Below are 23,590 nucleotides of genomic sequence, written 5' to 3'. Positions count from 1 at the left end.
GTCTGGTCTGATTTTTTTCTTTTGATGACCATTTTGTATGCCTCTTCCTTGGATCTAATAATATCTCTAATTTCCCCCATAGGCCCTGGTTCAGCTACCTTTCCCATTATCTCCAGACAGGAATGGACAATTATTGAAGTTCCTTGAATGTTTGTCATTGCCTTTCCATTGTCATCTCTTTTAAATAGCATCCCCAATGTATCCTAACCAACTCACAACTCACACCATTGTAATTTCTTTGATTTAGATTCAGGGCCTTATTTTCTGAATCAACTATTCATTCTTCCATCTTAATGAGCAATTCTACCTGTGCTTGCTCATCCCCAATATGCCCCTCAACTGGATTGCCAATTATTCTTCTCTTGTTACACAATATCCAGTTTAGAATGGCCTGTTTTTGAGGTGTTTCCTCAATGTATTGGTCCTGAAAATCATCCTGTGTACTATTAGGAATTCCTCCTCTGTGGTATTGATGCTAATTTGATTTGCCCAATCTGTACTCCGTCATCCATAATTACAGATTGTCTGGGACTCTTACTACCTGTTTATTATCATATATACCCCTATAGTTTGGGTTTTGTGTACAGCTGCCACTAATGATCTAGTAGTAATACTGAGGTCCTCCGTTTCAACTTCCTGATTTTCTATGTTCTGCTTATAGGACTTTTTTTTTAACTTAAGTCATTTATACTATGACCACTGACTGACTGTTCACCGTCTTGGCAGTATGGTAGCCACTCTGAGATAGCCTTGACCCTGCTACCAGGGTAGTAACGTACCATCTTTGGAGTCTTGTTTGTGGTTATAGCAATGCCTGTTTATTCCCCTTCCAATCGAATTTCATTTAATTATTGCATTCCCACACTTCTAATTCCTCCCATGTGCAGCAGAACCAACCATAGTGAATGAGTTTGGCTGCTGCTTTCCTCTGCGTGGTCATTTCCTCAGCATTCTATCTAATTTACAGGGAAATAGCACGAGACGTTCTTCCACCGCCTGCCAGGTCCTCTTGCTTTGCCTGGTAGTTACCTATTGCCTTCCTACCAATGGAGTCTTAGCCTGTGGTACACTTGATATCTGCTACTTTCTGCCTAACTGATGCTCTATAGTATCCTCAGCTGTAACTCCAATTCTGAACCCAGGCTTCAAGGAGCTGTAGATGGAGACTTCCTGCATACGTGCTGGCCATGGGCACTGGAACTATACTGAATTTACCTCGCAGAGCAGGAAGAGCACATCATGACTTTGAGCTCCCCATCATGACTTAGTATTTAAACTTAACCTTTTAGAAGATGCTGAATATCAAATCATGTCAAATTATTGAGGGCCTTTACTTTTTGGTCATCGTTACTTAGAATGCTCTTAACTACAAAAAAAAAGTAGCGCCACTGTGCTCCAAATTATCTAAGACGCACCCTCATTTCTGGCTGTCCCTCACTCAGGATATGCTTTCTCCTAACTGCTCATGTAAAGCTTACTCCTGTCAATTGAGCCAAAGGTGGGTGCCTAGAAGCTTGGTACTCGGAGGTAATTTTCGAGGAGAAGATGATACATAGAGAGGTAAAGGTGGAATTCAAGAATGTGGGACCACTTGTGGTCAGGTGAAGGAACTAGAAATATGTAAGGCAGAATCAGAGGAGAGAACATGGTTATACCTTTGCAGAAACTTGGAGAAAACGAATGATACAACAGTTGATTAGTTGAGGGGCAAAGATGAGAAATTAGCTATGGAGATGAAAGAAGCATGCTTTGTGATGGAGGCTGTACAGAGCTGACACTTGTTTGGATGTTGATTACAAACGGTTTCTATGCAAGGACATAGGGACTGGAGTAGACTATTCGGGCCCTCAAGCTTTCCCTGCATCTCAAAAATCATGACTGATCTACCCAGATGCCATAGTCCTCAACTTTCCTAAATTTAGAAACATAACCTTATTTTTAAAAATATTTTGATTTAACTTCCACAACACACACTGGTAGAGAATTCCTGATCATCGCTATCGTCTGGGGAAGGAAATTCTTTTGCGATGCAGTTTTAAATGAGTATCCCTTTTTAATCCTTAACTATGTTGTCTTGGTTTGTGATTCAACATTAATAGAAGCATCATCTTGACATCTATCCTGTCAAGAACTCTCAGAAGTCTGTAGATTTTAATAGCACTCTCGTCATGCTGCTAAACTCTAATGAATAAAGGCATAACCTGATCTTGATACTAACCACTTCATCCCAGGAATCAGCCCAGTGAATCTCTTAAATGGCTAGAGAAGGCATTAGAGGCAGATTTATGTAATGATATGGAGGATTTCTTTCTTGTAATATATTAATACTGGGCTGAAGCAACCTGTGAAGTTTGACAAGGAGACTTTCACTGATAGCAATTGCATGCCTGTCTAGTGTGTTTGAAAATACAGTGTATGTGCTTTTGCAGTACATATTATTTAAGAGGCATGGCATTAATTAAATAAATTACCATACTAACTGCATTCCTAAATGACGGCCCTCATTATTGACTGTGCTGTTATTTGAATAAAAGACATTATTGGCACCTGCAATGTTTTCTGTAAAAGTATATGCTCTATTATGGTGATCATACTTGTCTTATGTTTTATTATTTTAGGGACAGGCTCAGGAGTGTCTGTTGGAAAAATCTATGTTAGATAACAGAAAAAGTTTTTTAGTAGCAAGAATCAGTGCCCAGGTGAGTTTATGTAACATTGTGCTTTTAATAATCTATGCTTTATTGGACTGTTTGTATCTTCCCGAAAGATTTTAAACGGGGAAAGTTGCTCTATTCCCAGAGTTAAGAGAACACAAAACCATGAATGAAAAGGATTTTAGAAACATAAATTTCAGTTGTCTTGTATCGAAGTTTGCTTACCTGAATCTTAAATCTGTTTCCTTCTCATCCCAAGCAAAAATCTCTTGCTTCAAAAGTTTGTATACCAATCACACAATTCTCTTTTGACCACATTTTATTTTTAGCAATTGATTACTTTAGAAAGTAAATTTAAGATCTTTTATTGATCTTCACTCCTTTGTGGGAATGGATCAAAGAAATCTTTTAATCTGGTTTCAAGGGAAGCCGACTTTGATTCTTAAGGTAAATTGTCATCGCTTCCCATCTTTTGATCTACAAATCTATCTTTTAACTATTGTAAATTGTCCATGGCACCTTTTTCATTTTAATTTTTAAAATTTTATAATTGTATTATCAAGTAAGCTGCCTGCTTCTACATTTTTGCAGTTATTTTAATGACTGTAATGTTTTTTGGTCTATTTTCCAGTCAAAATGAATTCAGTAGATTGATTCCTTATAAGCGAGACCTGAAGCTCTTTGTGTCACCCTTTTTTTTAACTTTAATCAGTTATACGGAAATATGACCAAAACTGTACATAGGCCCCAAATGTTGGATATTATTTTTTGTCTGACTGTTGTAATCTAGATGTATAGAAATTCCTATTAATCTTGCTAACATAATGCCCTGATAATATGAGAAGCAAGTACATTTTTGTTTTAATTTTGAGAAGGGAACTGCCCTTTACTCTTCTCCAAGTTGACTTAATTAGCTGGTTTTTCTGCACAACTTCCTTTTGTGATTAAATTGAAAATTGCTTCTAGCACCTTTCATGTAGACTTAAAAGAAGCAAAAAATGTCAACAATGGGTATATTTGCTCCTGACTTTGTTTGATTTTATTCTTGTCAAAATTTCGTTAGTTTGAAAGTCAAGTCAGGGAGAAAAATGCGTATTGATGAAATTATGATTGGAAGAGATGTTGATAGTTTGCCTTGTTGCTAGGTGGTCGATTATTATAAGGAAGCTTGTCGTGCCCTGGAAAACTCAGAGACTGCTTCACTTATTGGAAAATTTCAGAAAGACTGGAAGAAGCTGGTACAAATGAAGATTTATTACTATGCTGCGGTTGCACATGTAAGTAGCATCATGTGAAAAGTATGAAACATTGAATTTTGATCTAGTGTTTTCCAAGAATACACTTTTTCCTTCTGACCATTCCTCTAAGTTTTCTCTTTAACTTTTCCTGTAAGACCTGCTCCTTGTTTATAAATGACTAATACTCTGTACTTTGCATGTACCATTTCTAGAAGAAAAAGCCTAGACATGAAAATTGTTGAACTATTCTGTCATGAAGGACACCTTGTTCAAGCCTAACTTTTGAATGTATATATCACAAACTTTTCAGTCTATATGCACTATTAATGCGTTAACTACCGGACAATTGGCTGAGCTTAAAGCATTAATTTGATTGAATATCCTCAAATTTCTATAAAATATCTAACTAGTAGCTTGTGCCCCTCTGTTACAGTAGCTATTTCATTGAAACTAATATAATTTCCATATTTGGCAGGGGCACAAAGCGTGCATTAGATGCCATGGCAATTTGTTTGATTATCTTCCTGAATTCAGCCTAAACTTAACATGTTGCAAATTCATCTTTCTGACTGTAAGGTTTCTTAATGAAATTAGTGTCACCCCAACTATTGGCTTGCATTCAAAACATAACTGCCTTTAAGTCAGTTCAAGTCAATGCAGTTCATTCTGAACTGGCAATATTGCTTCAATTTTGCAAGAATGGCTGACTTAGCAAGGAAGAAATATCCATCCTGATGAATTGTATGCACTTAAATCTTAACCTAAATAAGAATGAGTGGATGCTGACATGGTTGGGAATTTAACTAGCTGCTTGGTTAGTACCTGTCCAGGAGGGTATTTCCAGGACAAATTAGCCAGACTTGCTTGTGGCAAATTGAAGTAGTTGCTGCCTTCAGCACAGAGGTTTGTGGCTTTCTGACACCTGTAAGATCATACAACATAGAAACACTTTGGGCTATAGGATCTTTAGGCAGGAGAGGGGAGGGTGTGAAAGAGAAGAAAGTGAGGACTGCAGCTGCTGGAGATCAGAGCTGAAAATCTATTGCTGGAAAAGCGCAGCAGGTCAGGCAGTATCCAAGGAACAGGAGAATCGATGTTTCGGGCATAAGCCCTTCTTCAGGAATGAGGAAAGTGTGCCCAGCAGGCTAAGATAAAAGGTAGGGAGGAGGGACTTGGGGAAGGGGTGTTGGAAATGCGATAGGTGGAAGGAGGTCAAGGTGAGGGTGATAGGCCAGAGTGGGGTGGGGGCGGAGAGGTCAGGAAGAAGATTGCAGGTTAGGAAGGCGGTGCTGAGTTTGAGGGATTTGACTGAGACAAGGTGGGGGGAGGGGAAATGAGGAAACTGGAGAAATCTGAGTTCATCCCTTGTGGTTGGAGGGTTCCTAGGCGGAAGATGAGGCGCTCTTCCTCCAACCATCGTGTTGCTATGGTCTGGCGATGGAGGAGTCCAAGGACTTGCATGTCCTTGGTGGAGTGGGAGGGGGAGTTGAAATGTTGAGCCACTCCCTCCGTGACTCCCTCGTCAGGTCCACCAACCCAACCTCCACTCCCGGCACCTTCCCCTGCAACCGCAAGAAATGCAAAACTTGCACCCACACCTCCCCCCTTACTTCCCTCCAAGGCCCCAAGGGATACTTCCATATCCGCCACAAATTCACCTGCATCTCCACACACATCATCTATTGCATCCGCTGCACCTGATGTGGCCTCCTCTATATTGGGGAGACAGGCCGCCTATTTGTGGAACGGTTCAGAGAACACCTCTGGGACATCTGGACCAACCAACCCAACCACCCCGTGGCTCAACACTTCAACTCCCCCTCCGACTCCATCAAGGACATGCAAGTCCTTCGACTTCTCCATCGCCAGACCATGGCAACACGGTTGGAGGAAGAGAGCCTCATCTTCCGCCTAGGAATCCTCCAACCACAAGGGATGAACTCAGATTTCTCCAGTTTCCTCATTTCCCCTCCCCCCCCCCCCACCTTGTCTCAGTCAAATCCCTCAAACTCAGCACCGCCTTCCTAACCTGCAATCTTCTTCCTGACCTCTCCGCCCCCACCCCACTCCGGCCTATCACCCTCACCTTGACCTCCTTCTACCTATCGCATTTCCAATGCCCCTCCCCCAAGTCCCTCCTCCCTACCTTTTATCTTACCCTGCTGGGCGCACTTTCCTCATTCCTGAAGAAGGGCTTATGCCCTAAACGTCGATTCCCCTGTTCCTGGGATGCTGCCTGACCTGCGCTTTTCCAGCAACACATTTTCAGCAGGGTGTGAAAGAGCAAGCGATATAATATTATCAGTTAAGGGGTCAGTTACTGCACTAGGAGGAAGATGGTCAAATGAGGCTTTGAGTAGAGCTTAAGTATAAAATGGAGATAGTCACCTTATTAGGAGTATATTATAGGCCCTCAAACAGTCAATGTGCAATAGTGGAACAGATATGTGGACAATTCCCTGAGATGTACCAAAAAAATAAGGTAATTACATCAAGCATTGTCAACTTCCCCAGCATTACTTGGCATAATCAAAGGGTTTATAGATGGCTAATTTCTTGAAATATATTCAGAAGAACTTTTTATAATCCACATATAGATGATCTTATAGAGGGGTTGGTGCAGTGCTGAACCTACTTCTGGAGAATGAAGTTGGGACAGGTGGCAGTAGGGAGCATTTGAATAATGACTAGAACACCATATATTTTAAGTGTGTTATGGAAAGAGATTTTTTGATCTGCAAAAGAGGTTTTAGATTAGGAAAGAAGGATTTTATTAAAATAAGGCAGGGGTTCATAGTGCCTTGACAGTGGAGATGCAAGTAGATAGGATAGTGAAGGCGGCTTGGTATGCTTGCTTTTATTGGTCAGTGAATTTATTATGAGTTGGAAGATCGTGTTGCGGCTTTACAGGACATTTGTTAGATCACTATTAGCAAACTGCATGCCAAAGGTCTCCCTCTTGTAGGAAGAATATTGTGAAACTTGAAAGGGTTCAGAAAAGATTTACAAAAATGTTGCCAGAGTTGGAGAGTTTTAGCTGTAGGGAGAGGCTGAATAGGCTGGGGTAATTTTTCCTGGAGCATCAGAGTCTGGAGAGGTGACCTTTACAGAGGTTTATGGGACATGGAGGGACATGGTTAGGGTAAATAGACAATGTTTTTTCCCCAGGATGGGAGAGTCCAAAACTAGAGGTCATGGGTTTAAGGTGGAAAAATGTAAAAGGGCCTACGGGTCAACTTTTTCACGCAGAAGGTGGTGCATGTATGGAATGATCTGCAGAGGAGGTGGTGGAGGCTGATCTAATCACAACAATTAAAAGGCATCTGGGTGGACCGAGGAGTTTTTCTGTGCTGCATATCTTTGACTCTATCTGACCAAAGTAGACTACGAATAGCTCCTTCTGGGTAAATCTGTGGCAGATTGGTGAGAAGTATTCAAATAAGATTGGGTAGAGTACATGCCTGACACGTTCCTTTAGAGTAAAATGTAGGAACAACAAGTTCAGATATCCCTGGATGTCTATGGATATTCAGTAATGCATATAAATGAAACACAGATACAAGCTAGCAAATCAATGGAGACCCCAATGGAGTATCGAAAGTGCAGAGGGAACTTAAAGCAATTTACAGAGCAGAGCTTGAAAAAATACTGGTGAGCAAGACTGAAATCCCAAGATATTCCACAAACAAATCAGGCGAAAGAGAATAACCAGGAAAAGAGTAAGGCCTGTTAGGGACCAAGAGAGAAACCTGAGTGTGAAACCAGAGGATATTGAGAGTGTGTTAAACATCGACCTTCCTTTTGAGAGAAGGAAGAAGTAGGTATGGAATTCGAGAAAGTAATCTTTTGAGCAGTTTGATATTGGGAATGAGGAGACATTGATGGTTTAGGCGAGTGTAAAAGTGAGCAAGCCCTCAAGTGTAGAAGAGGTAAATCCTAAGCAGCTGTGGGAGACAAGGGAGGAAATCATCAGGACCCTGCCCCAAATTTTGATTTATTCTCTGGATCAGGGGAGGTGCCAGAAGACTGGAGAACAGCTAATGTGGTTCTATTTTTCAAGAAGTGTGAGAAAGATAAGTGAGAAAATTACAAAGCAGAGAGTCCCCTCAGTGGTAGGGAAACTATTGAAAAAACTTCTGAAGGAGAGAATTAATCTCCATTTAGAGAGACAATGTTGATAATGATAGTCAGCATGGCTTTGTCAGAGAAGGTCATATTTAACCAGTGTGATTGAATTTTTCAAGGAGGTTTACATGTATGTAGAATGAGGATAATGCAGTAGTAGTGTATGTAGATTTACAAGGTCCCACATGGGAGACTGATACAGAAGGTCTTAAAGTATCTTGGCGAGTTGGATCCAAAATTAGCTTATTGGAAATGGAGGGTGATGGTAGAAGTTTCCTTCTCTTTTTAAATCTGTTATTGTATTGGTAGTTTTCTGATACTCTGAATTCTTGAAAAATTGATTAGTGGTGCATCCATTATCTCTCTAGCTATTTTAATGTCTTAGGATGCATTTCATCAAGTTTAGGTGCCTTAAGTCTTTAGCCTCATTAGGCTCTTTGCAAGAGGGGAAAATAAATCTGTGGCTTTGATTCTAAAGAGATGAGAATATATTTCCAATAAAAGCTATGCCAGTGGAAATGGCTGAGATTGAGATTAGGGGTAGCACGGTGGCACAGTGGTTAGCACGGTGGCTTCACTGCGCCAGGGGCCTGGGTTCAATTCCCACCTCGGGCAACTGTCTGTGTGGAGTTTGCACATTCTCCCCGTGTCTGCGTGGGTTTCCTCCGGGTGCTCTGGTTTCATACATAGAAAAATACAGCACAGTATTTTGGCCCTCGTTTTTGCGCCGATCCAAGCCCACCTAACCTACACTAGCCCACTATCCTCCATATGCCTATCCAATGTCTGTTTAAATGCCCATAAAGAGGGAGAGTCCACCACTGCTACTGTCCCACAGTCCAAAAAAAAGTGCAGGTTAGGTGAATTGGCCATGCTAAATTGTCCGTAGTGTGAGGTGAAGGGGTAAATGTAGGGGAATGGGTCTGGGTAGGTTGCTCTTTAGAGGGTCGGTGTGGACTTGTTGGGCCGAAGGGTCTGTTTCCACACTAAGTAATCTAATCTAAAAAAGTTGCCCAGAGATCAATTATGAGCCACTTTTTAAAAATGGTGTCTCCTAAATCCTGTCAGTGCGTACATATTAAGTAAGGCAAGATAAAACTTATCTCTTGCCCCCTCTGATTCCTATCATCAAATAGGCCATCAGAGCTAATTATATAAAATTAGGAAATAGGAAGATCAGAAAACTAGATGAGGAATAACTGCCAGCAGGATGTGGTGATATTGTTTTGGGGCAGGGAGGTTAAGGGCAAGATGATTGCAGGAAAGGAAAGGTGCAAGGATATAGTTTGAAAGTAAGAAAAAAAAATTAGTTACATTAGATTCTTTTAAGTGATATACAGTGAACATAAAATTAGTTTACACGTCTGTTTATTGTGTAACCCGAAACGTCAACTTGTCCACTACCTGATGCTGCTTTGTTCATTCAGCCTCCTGCTTGGATTCCAGCATCTGCAGTTTTTTTTTGTCTCGAGCTAATTTCTTCAAGGCTGCTTTTAATCAGTGAACAAAGGGTTCTTTCCTGTCTATTTCTATGTTTGTGATCATTTCATATCAATGTTTTTCTGCAGAAGTTTTCAACTAATTTAAATTCTCTTAAGTGTTCAATAGAGTATTTGTTAATTAGTTTTATTGTCTAAACTGACCAATCCTTTATTGTTTGTTATATCAGCAATTCAGTGGTCATTTCATGTAGATCAAATATACATAGCAAATGAAAATACAATACAAGTTGGTTCCAAATGCATGGTTTTTAAAATCGACATTTGATTTGCAGACTTATTTTGAGTTTGAGATTAATTTTAAATTCTGGTTCATGTTATCAGCTTGTTTTACTGCTGAAACCTGAACCTAAACCTTTGTCTTTTAATTTGATCACCCCAGTACTGGCCACTGAAGTGTTGCCACTGGTTATGATGTGAGAAACGTGGCTGTCAGTTGCACACATGAGTTCATAAACTGGCCAGGACACTGGGAAGAAATCCTTTGCTCTTTTGAAATGTCCCCATGGTAAATTTTATCTCCAACTGAGAGGACATATTGCAGCCAAAAGACAGCATTTTCCCCCTATCTAGTAGTAACTTATTACATATTTGAGTGTCAGCCTAGATTTTGAGGTCAAGTTTCTGAGATACAAATGTATCATTTGTGCTGTCATCTCGGCGCAACATCGTGGGCCAAAGGGCCTGGTTCTGTGTTATACTTTTCCGTGTTCTAATGTGGGCAGTTTATAGTAAAATATATACAGATTGAAATAATCAGTGTTTTAGGTTCAGCTGTAAGATGTTACAGGCAATCCCAGGGTTGTGAATTGGTTTTGTTCTGGAGTCCATTTGCTAGACAATTTGTGCTCGGGTCAGAACACACGACAATGTAAAGGAACAGTTCATAAATGCAAGAGATGACTGTATACCGAATCATTAATCGTAACTGTGTTCTTAAGTGCAAGTGTTCAAGAGTCAGACATTCATAAATTGGAATCTCCCTGTACTGTTGGCTTTCTGCATTCTGAGGAGAAATAAGTAGAGGTTTTTGTGCATTTCTCTTACTTGCTGAATTTCTCTGTCCATTGTATGCCTTTATTTATTTATTTACAAACACATGGAATTTATTTCTTGCATGTGGCCTATCCAATATATTAAAATTAGTAGCAAGACTAATTCACTGCAGTAACTTTTATGTTGGGCAAGTGAAAATTGTTTGGCAGAAACCATGCATTTCAGCTGTGAAGTTGAGAAAAATCTCCAAGCACGAAGAAGGCATAAATTTAAGTGATTAGTAGGATATTTTTATAGTTCACAGCAGTTCTGACAATCATTCTCTCTTCTTAGTAGTTGGGGTTTTCCAGCTCTTTCTGCCAATCTCAACACTTTTTTTCTCCGTTTTCTTTATCACAGCTTCATATGGGTAAGCAATCAGAAGAACAGCAGAAGTATGGAGAAAGAGTGAGTAGGAAATATTTTTCATTGTTCATCATACCTCTGTGTGAACGGAGTCTGCTGTTGAATTGAAATTAATGTATCTGTCCACCTGTTTAGATGCAGTGTGATCTTAAGATTGTGGATTTTGTTTTTTCTCTGCAGCTTGCTTACTTTCAAAGCTCATTGGATAAATTAAATGAAGCAGTCAAATATGCAAAGGTGAGCTTTGAGTCATTTCTTTTCAGCAGATAAATGTTTGCATATAAAATGTTACCATTGCATGATGTTGAGAAAACATGCACTAATTATTCAAGTATCTCCTGGAGTCACAGAAGTCTGCAGCACAGAGAAAGGTCCTTTGGCCGTTGAGTTAGTGCTGGTCAAAAACAGGCAACTATCTATTTTAGTGAAATTTTCCAGCATTTGACCCATAACCTTATATGCCTACGCATCCCTAGTACACATCTCATAACATTTAAGTAGTATTTAGGGTTTCTGCCTCTACCAGCCTTATAGGCCATGTGTTCCAGATTCTCACTATCCTCTGGGTGGAAAAACGTTTTTCCTCTCACTCCTCTAAATCATCTGCCCTTTTGTTTAAAGATATGTCAGCAGCCAGTGATCTCTCCATTTAAGGGGAAAAGTTTTTCCCCTCTACCTTATCTATGCCTCTTATCATTTTATACATTTCAATCATGTCCCATCTCAGTCACTTCTGCTCTTAAAAAAACAACCCATTGTATCCAAACTCCCCAGCTCAGACAACATCCTGGTAAATCTCCTCTGCACTCTCCAGTGCTGTCACATCACTTCTTTAGTATATATTTCAGAACTGCATTCAGTACTCTAGCTTTGGCCTAACCAATGTTTTATACAGTTATAGTGTAAGCCTACCTTTTTCTCTTTATCCAATCTGTGTATCCGTCAGTATTTACTTTTCCAGCTAGCTCTGCATGATGAACAATCTGGATCTGTTGCCTTCCACTTATTAATAAAAGTAATTAATATAGATTTTAAAATGTTGAGACCCCAGCACTGATGCTTGTGTTGTATCATTACTAACAGTCTGCAAACTTGAAAATGCCCCATTTATACCCACTCTGTTTAATAATCCTTTTCTCATAATACTTCAATACCTGACTCCACAACCCCTTCTTTATTGCCTATTAATCTTTTGTGTGGCATTTTATTGAATACCCTTTGAGAATCCAGATATACTACATCGGGGTTCCCAAATATCTACCATACAGGCTGTTCTAAAAAAAAATCTCTAAATTTGTCAACAGCATAGAAGGTAGGATTGGAAGAAAGTGCCAATTCTTACCAATGTGTGAAATATCTCGTGCAAAAGCAAATTGTGGACTCATTTTGTGTTTTAGGGCCAACCTGAGACAGTTCAAGAAGCTCTACGATTTACTATGGATGTAATTGGAGGAAAGTAAGTAATTTAATATTTACAATCATAACATGGTTAGTGTTGAAGGAGGCCATTCAATCTCTCAACAAGAGCAATTCACTCAGACCCACTGTTTTTTCCCTGTAGCCAGGCATATACCCACGTGTCTCCACACAAGCTATTTCTGATCCTATTTCATCTCAACACTGTATCTTTCAATTCCTTTTTCACTGGTGCTTAACTTCCCCTTAAAAGCATCCATATTAGTTGTCTCTCACATTCCAAGTTGTATCAAGGTATCCAGTCTCATCACTTTGAGTAAGTAGCAACCACATTACCTGTTGAGCTACATTACCTGACCATGTGAAGCAGCAACTTACAAAACCATGAGTCAATGCAGCGATTGAATTGACATACCAGTCAACATGTGCTGATCCTCAGAGCAGCTGCATAGCTATACTCTGAGTGAATGCTGGTATTGAGGGCTCCTAGGTTAATAGTTAAACAATTAGAGTGCAGTTCTGTCAATTCTAACACAACTTGCCTTACTTACAACGTCAGAACAGTATTCATTTTTATCTGACATTACCATTTCACAAATCGGCTGTTCACTTACGTTCTGAGGACGCTTGTTAATTTAATGTCACTTACTGCCAAATTGAGACATTTTATTTATGTTGTCTACAGTTGGCATTGAAGTCCAGGTTACAAATCTGAATTGCTAATAGAATGCATATACCAACCTTCCTCCCTTATTTTGTAATTTGAATTACTGTTTAAACCGGTTTTATCCTACTTCGCTTTTTAAATTCTACAATAGTGCACAACTCCAGTCAGAAAGGACAATAATCGAGCACCTTTTATAACAGCTGGCACATTTGAATAGATTCTTAGAATGTGAACAGAAGCACCCCAGGATGACGTGGTGAAAATATTCTGCTGTTAATGTACTCTCCTTTTAAGGAGAATCTTCTAATGGAAAGCTGATGAACACAATTAGGAGCTTAGAAATCCAACATATTGCACACTGCTTTCCTTTTTAGCATTCTGTGAAGTTATTTCTCTATAAAAGGCATGTATTTCTTTTCCCAATCTCTCTCTTTTTACCTTGTCAATAAGTCCTTATCTATGCTGTGCATATCTACCTACCATCTATTTGCTGTTGGAGGTCTTTTCATCCTTTTGCTTAACACCAACTGCTTCCCTTAACGAGAGAGAACTTGATATCTGCTGATTGGCTGTACAACATTGTTTGAGCAGGAAGTTTGAGTCTGTCTCACCACCAAACTGCTTGTAAAACTTGTAGGTGTTGCATTGCTCAACAATTAAAATAATCGATGCAAACTTCTTTTGAGTATTTCTGCTTCAAAAGCATCACATCATGTACTCCATCTTTCTACATATGTCAAAGCACATAATTCTTTTTGAGCATTTTTTTTGGTTTTCAGGCTGCTTTTTCATTCTCACTACTCACTATTATGCAATAATATTCTGTATTTGTGTTGATGTATCACAGAATCCCTAGAGTGTCGGAGCAGGCTATTTGGCCCATTGAGTCCACACTGACCCTCTGGAGAGCATCCCACCCAGAACCAACCCCCTACCCTATCACTGTAATCCTGCATTAACCATGGCTAATTACCTTGTTTGCACATCTTTGACTGAGGAAGAAATCAAGGCAGATATGTGGAGAATGCACAAACTCGGTTACCCGAGACTGGAATCAAACCTGGGTCCCTGGCATTGAGACAGCAGTACTAGTTATTGAACCACCATATTCTCTCCCCATAATCATGGTATTTGAGCTTCAATGAATATATGAAATTAAGAGTCTAATGATGACCGTGAAACCACTGTCAACTCTCAGAAAAACCCATTTGGTTCACTGATCTTCTTTGAGAAGGAAATTGCCATCCTTAGCTGGTCTGGCCTGCACATAATTCCAGACGTACAGCAATGTGGATGACTCCAACTGCTCTCTGGGCAAGTAGGAATGGATGATAAATGCTAGTGATGCCTTCACCCTGTGAATGAATTATATTAAAAAAAAAAGTGACTCTTTTTGAACTCGCACAGAACCAGAACTAGAAAAAAATCAAGGTGCTTAATTATCAAACATACATTAAATTTAATGCCATTACACTCAAGAAAAACATTTATTTCCTCTATATCACATTAAAGTTGGCACAACGGAACAGATGGAAGGTAGCAACACCTTTTTTTTTTGAAGTGACTGACACAGTTCTTCACAGTAAAAGCCTAAACATACTTTCCAGATTGATGAAGTCACAACTAATATATTTTCATCAGCTAACCGGGCAATTACTTCCCTTTGAATGCATCTCCAATCTCAGTGTCAGATTTGAACTTAGCAGTTGACACAGTGTTCATTACAACAGCATTCACCATCATTTTATTTCATAAGCTTGTTGAATGTATGCAGCGTTAAGCTAGCACTTCTAAATTTATTTCCAAGTGGTTTCCAATTCTCCTAGGTTGTAGTTAACGGAGTATTCATTTGAGGGCATATTGGAAACTGTTCTCGTCTTTGTAGCCTCCTCTCCTTCTTCCCCATTCGTCCTATCCAACCATGCAGGCTTCATCTCTTTCTACCTCATGTAACCTCCCCGAGCTCTTGGCTTGCTGATGTTGAATAGTTCTGCATTGGTTTGAAACTTGTCCATGACCAACTTCCAAAAAGGTTCATGACTAAGTCCAATGACGAGCTGATATAGATAGTAAACAGTTGATGCAATGACATGGCCTTGCTTCATGCTCATTAGTACAAAGGACTCGACCTTCAATTAATTGAAAAAGGAGACTGTTGCTATTCCATTGTACAGGAGTCACAGGGTAGTAGTAAATGTTGCTGGACATCCATATCTCTGGAAGACTTTCCAAAGGGTTTTTCAGTTGGAGTCAAAAGTCTTTGGCAGATCAACAAGGGCCATGTAGAGCTCTTTGCATTGTTCCAGATTATGTTTGCCATGCACCCAGATCATCGCATTTAAACATTGCTGACACAGATATATTAGATGATGAGAAAGAGACAAAGAAATCTGCAGGCTTCTCACTTGTTAATACAAATCCATCGTTACATGTCAAAAATCAACATAGATCACCACAGAAATGAAGCAAGTATTTACAATTGAAACTCAAAGCTCAGAACAATATGTATCATCAAGTGCATGTCATTGGTAGATTAGCCCAGTGAACCCCAAAAGAGCAGACTGACGTGATATGCACAGCCTCTTCCAGGCCACTGAGACTATTTATGAGGTGATTGCAATAAGTGGTTCCTCCCTTGTTAAGCTGAAAGCTATAGTACTGTTCTCAAAGACAATGCTGCCATCTGAGACCCATGAAAGGAGCACTACAGGAACCTTTTTGGTCAGGAATCAACTGTGTTATCAGAATTATCAAAACATTTCTTCAACAGCTTGAGAGATCAAATTTGGATAGAAGACAAAGCATGTGATCTGAGCATTACTTCTTGCAAAGATCTATAAAGCTTGTAGACACTAACTTTCACTTGAACACTCTGACCTTTTTACAAAAATCAGTGGCATGATGAAGCTGCCTTCCAATTTCTTTGGTGCCATAAATGTTTCACTGTTAAAGAAGCATTATAAATCAATTGTGGGAGCTACAGGCTTATTGCTCTGTCACTTGTGGGAAAGATTCTCTCAAATTACCCTAAACTGCCTCCTCTTTGTCATAAGGATGCTTTTCTAGGGATCTCGTGTTGATCAGGCTGTCTGACGCAGCCACAGCTATCTACAAGCAAAATATTGCATATGCTGGAGATTTGAAATAAAACATAATGCTTGAAAATCTCACCAGATCTAGCAGTATCTGTTGAAACAGAAATAGAGTTAACATTTAAAGTCCAATTTAGAAAGAGCAATGACCTTAGTCACTCATCAAATCTAAGGACCAGATCACATCAGATTTACCTCTTTATTATTAGCCCTCAGCCATTTAAACTTAAGTGAATCCGAACTGACTGCTACCTATTCTCTTAAAGTAATTAGTTAAGCCTTGGTGGTGTTCTGGTGAACCTACATTGCACCCCTTCCATTGCCCAATATATTCTTGTCTGATGCTGAAGGCTAACAATCATACTTATGGGGTCCGACAAAGGCATTCTATACAACTTACTTTGGTGTCCCATTTTATATCAGTTAGAGTCAAGGAGATGTACAATATGGGAACAGACTCTTCGATCCAACTCATCCATGCCGACCAGATATCCTAACCAAATCTCGTCCCGTTTGCCAGCACTTGGCCCATATCCATCTAAACCCTTCCTAATCATATACCTATCCAGATGCCTTTTAAATGTTGTAATTGTACAAGCCTCTACCACTTCCTTTGGCACATGCACCACCCTCTGTGAAAAAGTTCCCCCTTAGGTCCCTTTTAAATTTTTCCCCCCATCCTAAACCTATGCTGTATAGGTCTTTTTTCTTCGGTGGGGGTGCCCAGAACATGTCCATTTACCCTATCCATGCCCCTCATGATTTTATAAACCTCTATAAGGTCACCTCTCAGCCTCCAATGCTCCAGGGAAAACAGCCCCAGCCTGTTAAGCCTCTCCCTCTGGCTCCAATCCTCCAACCCTGGCAACATTCTTGCAAATCTTTTCTGAACCCTTTCAAGTTTCATAACGTCCTTCTGATAGGAGGGAGACCAGAATTGCACATGATATTCCAAAAGTGGCCTAACCAATCTCCTGTACAGCCGCAACATGACCTCCCAACTCCTTTACTCAGTGCTCTGCTCAATAAAGGAAAACATACCAAACACCGTCTTCACTATCCTATCTATCTGTGACTCAACTTTCAAGGAACTATGAATCTGCACCCCAAGGTCTCTCTGTTCAGCAACACTTCCTAGGACCTTACCATTGAGTGCATAACTCCTGCTCTGATTTGCCTTTCCAAAATGCAGCGCCTCACATTATCTGAATTAAACTCCATCTGCCACTTCTCAGCCCATTGGCCTGTTTGATCAAGATCCTGTTGTAGTCTGAGGTAACCTCCTTCGCTGTCCACTATACCTCCAATTCTGGTGTCATCTGAAAACTTAGTAACTATACCTGCTGTGTTCACATTCCAAATTCTTTATATAAATGACAAAAAGCAGTGGACCCAGCACCGATCCTTGTGGCACACCACTGATCACAGGCCTCCAGTCTGAAAAGCAACCCTCCACTACCACCCTTTGTCTCTACCTTCAAGCCAGCTCAGTATCCAAATGGCTAGTTCTCCCTGTATTTCATGAGCTCTAACCTTGCTAATCAGTCTCCCGTGAAGATTCTTGTCAACCACCTTACTGAAGTCCATATAGATCATTTCCACCGCTCTGCCCTCACCAACCCTCTCTGTTACTACTTCAAAAAGCTCAATCAAGTTTGTGAGAAATAACTTCTCATGCACAAAGCCATGTTGACTAGCCCTAATCAGTCCTTCCATTTCCAAATGCATGTAAATCCTGTCCCTCCGGATTCCCTCCAATAACTTGCCCACCACTGATGTCAGGCTCACTGGTCTATAGTTCCCTGGTTTTTCCTTACCACCTTTCTTAAATAGTGGCACCATGTCAGTCAGCCTCCAGTATTCCGGCACCTCACCTGTGACTATTGATGATATAAATTTCTCAGCAAGGGACCCAGCAATCACTTACCTAACTTCCCGCAGAGTTATAGGGTACACCTGATCAGGCCCTGCAGATCTACCCACTTCTATGCATTTTAAGGCATCCATAATATGGACATCTTTCAAGATGTCACCATTTATTTGAAGCAGCACAGACTGTACCGCTCTTGAGAACCAGTAATATGTGATGTCTGAGTTTTACTTATGGTGTCAGTAAAAGATTTCCTAATGGCAATAGTTCATTTCAGTTCTAAATTGGAAATATTTCTGGTTATTGTATTATGAGGAGCTTTCACAAATTTTGGCATTTGGGTAAGAGGGAAGATGGGAGAACACATAAAAATATCTTTACCTTGAGTTTTTTTTTTCAACAGTCTATACCTTCTTTGTTACATTTAGGTATAATGCTGCTAAGAAGGACAATGATTTTATCTATCATGAGGCTGTACCACCACTGGATTCACTCTCATCTGTAAAAGGCAAGTTCTCTAAGGATATTTTCCGTTGACCAGCATTTAAATTTAACTGAAATATTTTCATTTTTTTGATCGTGTGTGTGGAGGATATTGCTTACAATGAACACTGGATCATATTCTCATTCTTTGTTTCCAAAATTCAAAACTCTGCAATTCTTGATTCTTCAATCTTTTCTGTGTCTCTCAATATCCTAATGTCATTTTCTCTGCTCATTACAACTTAACGTCATTCAGCCCTGAACTTTGATCATTGAACTGAGCTACTTAATTTTTAAAAGTAACAGTAAAATTTAGAGCTTTTTTTGTGCATATTCAAGTTCATTGAACACAATTTTATTTCTGGAAGGTAGTGCAGGTATCTTACCTTTTGTGGCAACTTATTTTTGATAGGAGCATCTTTGGTAAAAGCCCTTCCTGTCAACCCAACTGATCCAAATGTGACTGGTCCTGACATTTTTGCAAAATTGGTGCCGATGGAAGCTCACGAGGCCTCGTCTCTGTACAGGTAAGGCTGGGGCTTGCAGCTTCTGAATTGCTACATTGCCAAAGATTAAGCACAGGAACTTCAAAATGTGTCCTTCTGAAAGACATTGCACTGTTCTGAGTTCCTTTTTTTTGTTTTAAACGAAAAGGCTAATTTGTTAGCTCCACCAATTTCTCTATAAATATGTAAGTAAGTCATGGATGCTTTAGGAACTTAACCTTGTTCTGTTTAGAAGCGAAAAGGCTTTTGAGAACTTCATGAGCCATATTTTCAGTACTTATTTTGTTCACCCTCAAGATAGGTATGATATATTATCTGTCCCTAGCTGCCTGCGAGAATGTAGTAGCCACCTTGAAGTTTTCAAACTGGTATGGTAGAAGTGCTCCCACAATGATGTTGGAGATTTCAGTTAGGGTAAAGCCAGGATAGTGCATGAGTTTGAGATGACAGTGACATAGACAAACCTGAAAAGCTGACTTGAGGGATCGAGTATCAGGAGGTAGAAGATAGAAACTGGCAGATGGGAAGCTGGGCCATCATTTTATACAATGAAAATTGTTGAATACATTACCAGGGAATTGATATGAATTTTAGATGAATGATTATATCCAAAATTCAATTTGGGGAATAAAGAGCGCTTGACACCACATTTCATGAAAGGGCAATGCATGATCAAAGCTGTAATGAATTGTTTGCCAAATAATCTTTGATCAACCATTCGATATCTTAAAACATGAAAAGAACTAGTCAGAATTTCAGTCTGTCTGGGTAAGGTCTCATTGAGATGTTAAACTTTCTTTGTCTTTTTCCAAGGTATGAATTAGCCTGCAGTGCATACTGTTTACCTTTTTAAATTCGGGGTTTTCATTGCTCTCTTCTGTTATTAGTGTCCAAAACTGCTTGTATGTTGTTTCCTTTAAATTACTAATTTAAATAATATTATGAACACACAGATTGCAAAATAACTACAGTAGCTACAGATTTTTTGTTCAACCTTATAGGTTTACAAAAATAAAATGTTGTAAAGGCTTAATATTGTGAAACATGCTTCAAGCTGTATCTGTGCTATGTCTCACCCTTTTCTCATTCTGTTTTTCTAGTGAAGAAAAGGCAAAGTTGTTGCGAGAGGTGATGGCTAAAATAGACAGCAAAAATGAAGTGTTAGAGTACGTATTTGCCTGCACAGAGCTGGTATAGTTCAAAACCTAATTACATTATGTAAAGAGTTTTCAGAAATTGTAATATTACTCAAACACAGCATTTACTTTAAAATGCTGAGCAGCTTATAAAAAGCTGGAACTTTTTCTCACACCGGTTTCTTTTTAAAATTTATTTAGGATCTTGGCTTCACGGCCAAGCCAACATTTTATTACCTATTCCTAATTACTCTTGAGAAGATGATGGTTTTTGCAAGGTTTGAGAAGGTTTGTAGCTCAGGTTGAGTTTTAGGGTGTAGCTTTGCTCGCTGAGCTGTAGGTTTGATATCCAGACGTTTCATTACCTGGCTAGGTAACATCATCAGTGGTGACCTCCAAGTAAAGCGAAGCTGTTGTCTCCTGCTTTCTATTTATATCTTTCTCCTGGATGGGGTTCCTGGGGTTTGTGGTGATGTCGTTTCTTGATCGTTTTCTGAGGGGTTGATAGATGGTATCTAGATCTATGTGTTTGTTTATGGCGTGCGAGTTTGTTGTCAGAAGAGACACTTAAAATCATCAACAACACCCTCACAGGCATAAAGTTCACCAAGGAGGAAGAAACTGACAACAAACTCGCATTCCTGGACGTCACAGTCGAAAGAAAGGACAACGGAGAACTCCAAACCTGCGTATACAGAAAACCGACAAACACTGACCAAATACTTAACTACACCAGCAACCATTCCAACACACAAATGAAGCTGTATCAGAACACTATTCCAACGAGCCACCACACCTTGCAGCACAGACGAACTTCGAAAAACAGAGGAGAACCACCTATACAACATATTTGAGAAGAACGGATACTCAAAAAAATATGATCCGCGGATTCCTCAAGAACAAACCACGACAAGCAAACCAAACACAGCCAGAACCCTAACCACCTTACCATACATCAAGGAAGTTTCAGAAATGACAGCCAGACTACTAAGACCCCTCGGAATCCTAGTAGCACACAAACCCACCAACACACTCAAACAAAAACTAACAAACTTAGAGGACCCAATACAACCCATGGACAAAACCAACGACATCTACAAAATTCCATTCAAGGACTGCCACAAACACTTCGTAGGACAAACAGGAAGAAAGTTAGCCACCAGGATACACGAACACCAGCTAGCCACAAAAAGACACGACCCTCTCTCCCTTGTAGCCCTAGACACGGATGAAATAAACCCACAATTCGACTGGGACAACACATCTATCCTGGGACAGGCTAAGCAAAGACATGCCTGAGAATTCCCAGAGGCCTGGCACTCCAACCACAACGCAATAAACAAACACAGATCTAGATACCATCTATCAACCCTCAGAAAACGAGCAGGAAATGACATCACCACAAACCCCAGGAACCCCATCCAGGACAAACATATAAATAGAAAGCAGGATACAACAGCTTCGTTTCACTTAGAGGTCGCCACTGATGATGTTACCTAGTCAGGTAATGAAACGTCTGGATATCAAACCTACAGCTCAGCGAGCAAAGCTACACCCTAAAGATGATGGTGCACTGCCGCCTTGAATTGTGATGATTTGGGGGTGCCGGTGTTGGATTGGGGTGTACAAAGTTAAAAATCTCACAACACCAGGTTACAGTCCAGCTGGTTTATTTGGAAGTGCTAGCTTTTGGAGCGCTGCTCCTTTTTCAGGTGGTGATGAAGGAGCAGCGCTCCGAAAGCTAGTGCTTCCAAATACACCTTTTGGGTTATAACCTGGTGTTGTGTGATTTTTAACTTTTTTAATTGCTATAGTTTGGTAGGTAGACATATTGTGCTGTTAGGAAGGGAGTTCCCAGATTTTGACGTAGCCATAGAAAAGGAGCAATTGGTGTATTTTCACTTCAGGATAGCTAGTGGTGATGTACATAGGTGTTCATGTTCCAATTACCTGCTATTCATGTCCATCCAGATGAAAGTTGTTATGGGTTTAAAAGATGTTGTCTAAGGACTCTTGGTGAATTTCTGCCCAGCATGTTGTAGATGGTACACACTACTGCCACCTTTTAGTAGGTAGTGGAGGGATTGAATGTGGATGTGGTGCTAGTCATCTGGGCTGTTTTGGCTTGGATGATGTCAAACTTTTTGAATGATGTTGGAGCTACATTCATCCAGGCATGTGGAGAGTCCTCCATCACGTTCTTGACTTAGGCTTTGAAGATGGTGGACAAGCTTTCAAGAAAGTGAGTTATTTGCCGTCTCTGATTTACTTTTGTAGACAAAGTGCTCATGTTGCTAAATAAAAATCAAAATAGCTATGGATGCTGTAAATCAAGAACAAAAACAGAAACTGGTGGAAAAGCTTAGGTCTGGCAGCATCTGTGGAGTTAACATTTCAGGTGGAGTGACAGTTCCTCAGAACACAGACCTCCATTTTGAGGAAGGGTCACTCGACCCAAATGTTAACTTTGATTTCTCCCCTCAGGTGCTGCCTGACTTGCTGAGCTTTTCCAGCAATTTGTGTTTGGAGCTTATATGACTAGTATCTCTGGACTGTTAATCCAGAAACCGAGATAATATTCTGGGGGACACGGATTTGAATCCCACCGTGGCATGCGGTGGAATTTGAATTCAATTAAAATATAATCTGGAATTAAGAGTCTAATGATGACCATGAATCCATTGTCAGTTGTTGGAAAAATCCATCTGGTTCACAGATGTTCTTTAGGGAAGAAAACTGCCATCCTTTCCTGGTCTGGCCTACATGTGACTCCAGACCCACAACCATGTGGTTGACTCTTAACTGCCATCTCGGCAATTAAGGATGGGTGACATACTGGCCTAGCCAGAGACACCTTCGTTCTGTGAATGAATAATAAAAAAATAACTGCCATTTCTGATCAATAGTAACTCCTATGATATCAATAGTGGGGGTTTCAGCAATGGTAATGCCATTGAATATCAATGGATGATTAAGATGTGAGTCTCTTGTTGAAGATGGTCATTGCTTGGCACTTGTGTAATGCAAATAATACTTGCCATTTATCAGCTCAAGCCTGGATGTGGTTGAAGTTTTGCTGAATTTGGACTGAATTGTTCCAGTTTCTGAGGAATTGTGAAAGGTGCTGAATATTTTACAATCATCAGTAAGCATTCCCCAATCCTCAATATGATGGAGATACAGTCACTAATGGAGAGGCTAGGATAATACCTTGAGGATCTGCTACAGTGAAGTTCTAGAGCTGAGGTGGCTGGCCTCCAACAAGATGTTGCTCTCTTCCTTTATGTCAGTTATAAGACCATAAGGTGTAGGAGCAGAATTAAACAATTCAGCCCTTCATGTCCACTCTGCTATTCAATCATTACCGATGGCTGATGTTCTCAACCCTATTCTCCTGCCTTCTCCCCATAAACTCTTGATCCCCTTCCAAATCAAGAACCCCTCTATCTTTGTTTTAAATGCACCCAATAACCTGGCCTTCACACCCTCTGCGGCAATGAGGT

At 40.0% G+C, this 23,590-nt stretch overlaps 1 protein-coding gene across 1 annotated transcript in view; it reads left to right on the top strand.

The window, feature by feature from the left end:
* The window catches only part of ptpn23a (protein tyrosine phosphatase, non-receptor type 23, a), a 95,198-nt gene that overhangs the window by 29,384 nt on the left and 42,224 nt on the right, over positions 1 to 23,590 (top strand). The window contains exons 7-14 of the mRNA XM_043687916.2: positions 2,619 to 2,699; positions 3,800 to 3,931; positions 10,912 to 10,959; positions 11,098 to 11,154; positions 12,315 to 12,373; positions 18,391 to 18,470; positions 18,858 to 18,972; positions 20,052 to 20,117. Coding sequence (XP_043543851.2) covers positions 2,619 to 2,699; positions 3,800 to 3,931; positions 10,912 to 10,959; positions 11,098 to 11,154; positions 12,315 to 12,373; positions 18,391 to 18,470; positions 18,858 to 18,972; positions 20,052 to 20,117 — 638 coding nt within the window. The remainder of the gene's footprint in view (positions 1 to 2,618; positions 2,700 to 3,799; positions 3,932 to 10,911; positions 10,960 to 11,097; positions 11,155 to 12,314; positions 12,374 to 18,390; positions 18,471 to 18,857; positions 18,973 to 20,051; positions 20,118 to 23,590) is intronic.

The sequence above is a fragment of the Chiloscyllium plagiosum genome, unplaced genomic scaffold (assembly GCF_037043375.1).
Source record: "Chiloscyllium plagiosum isolate Xiang-an unplaced genomic scaffold, Cpla_swu_hap1 HiC_scaffold_4, whole genome shotgun sequence".
NCBI lineage: Eukaryota > Metazoa > Chordata > Chondrichthyes > Orectolobiformes > Hemiscylliidae > Chiloscyllium > Chiloscyllium plagiosum.
Note: the sequence above shows the minus strand (reverse complement) of the source record. Positions and strands in the feature narration are given on the sequence as shown.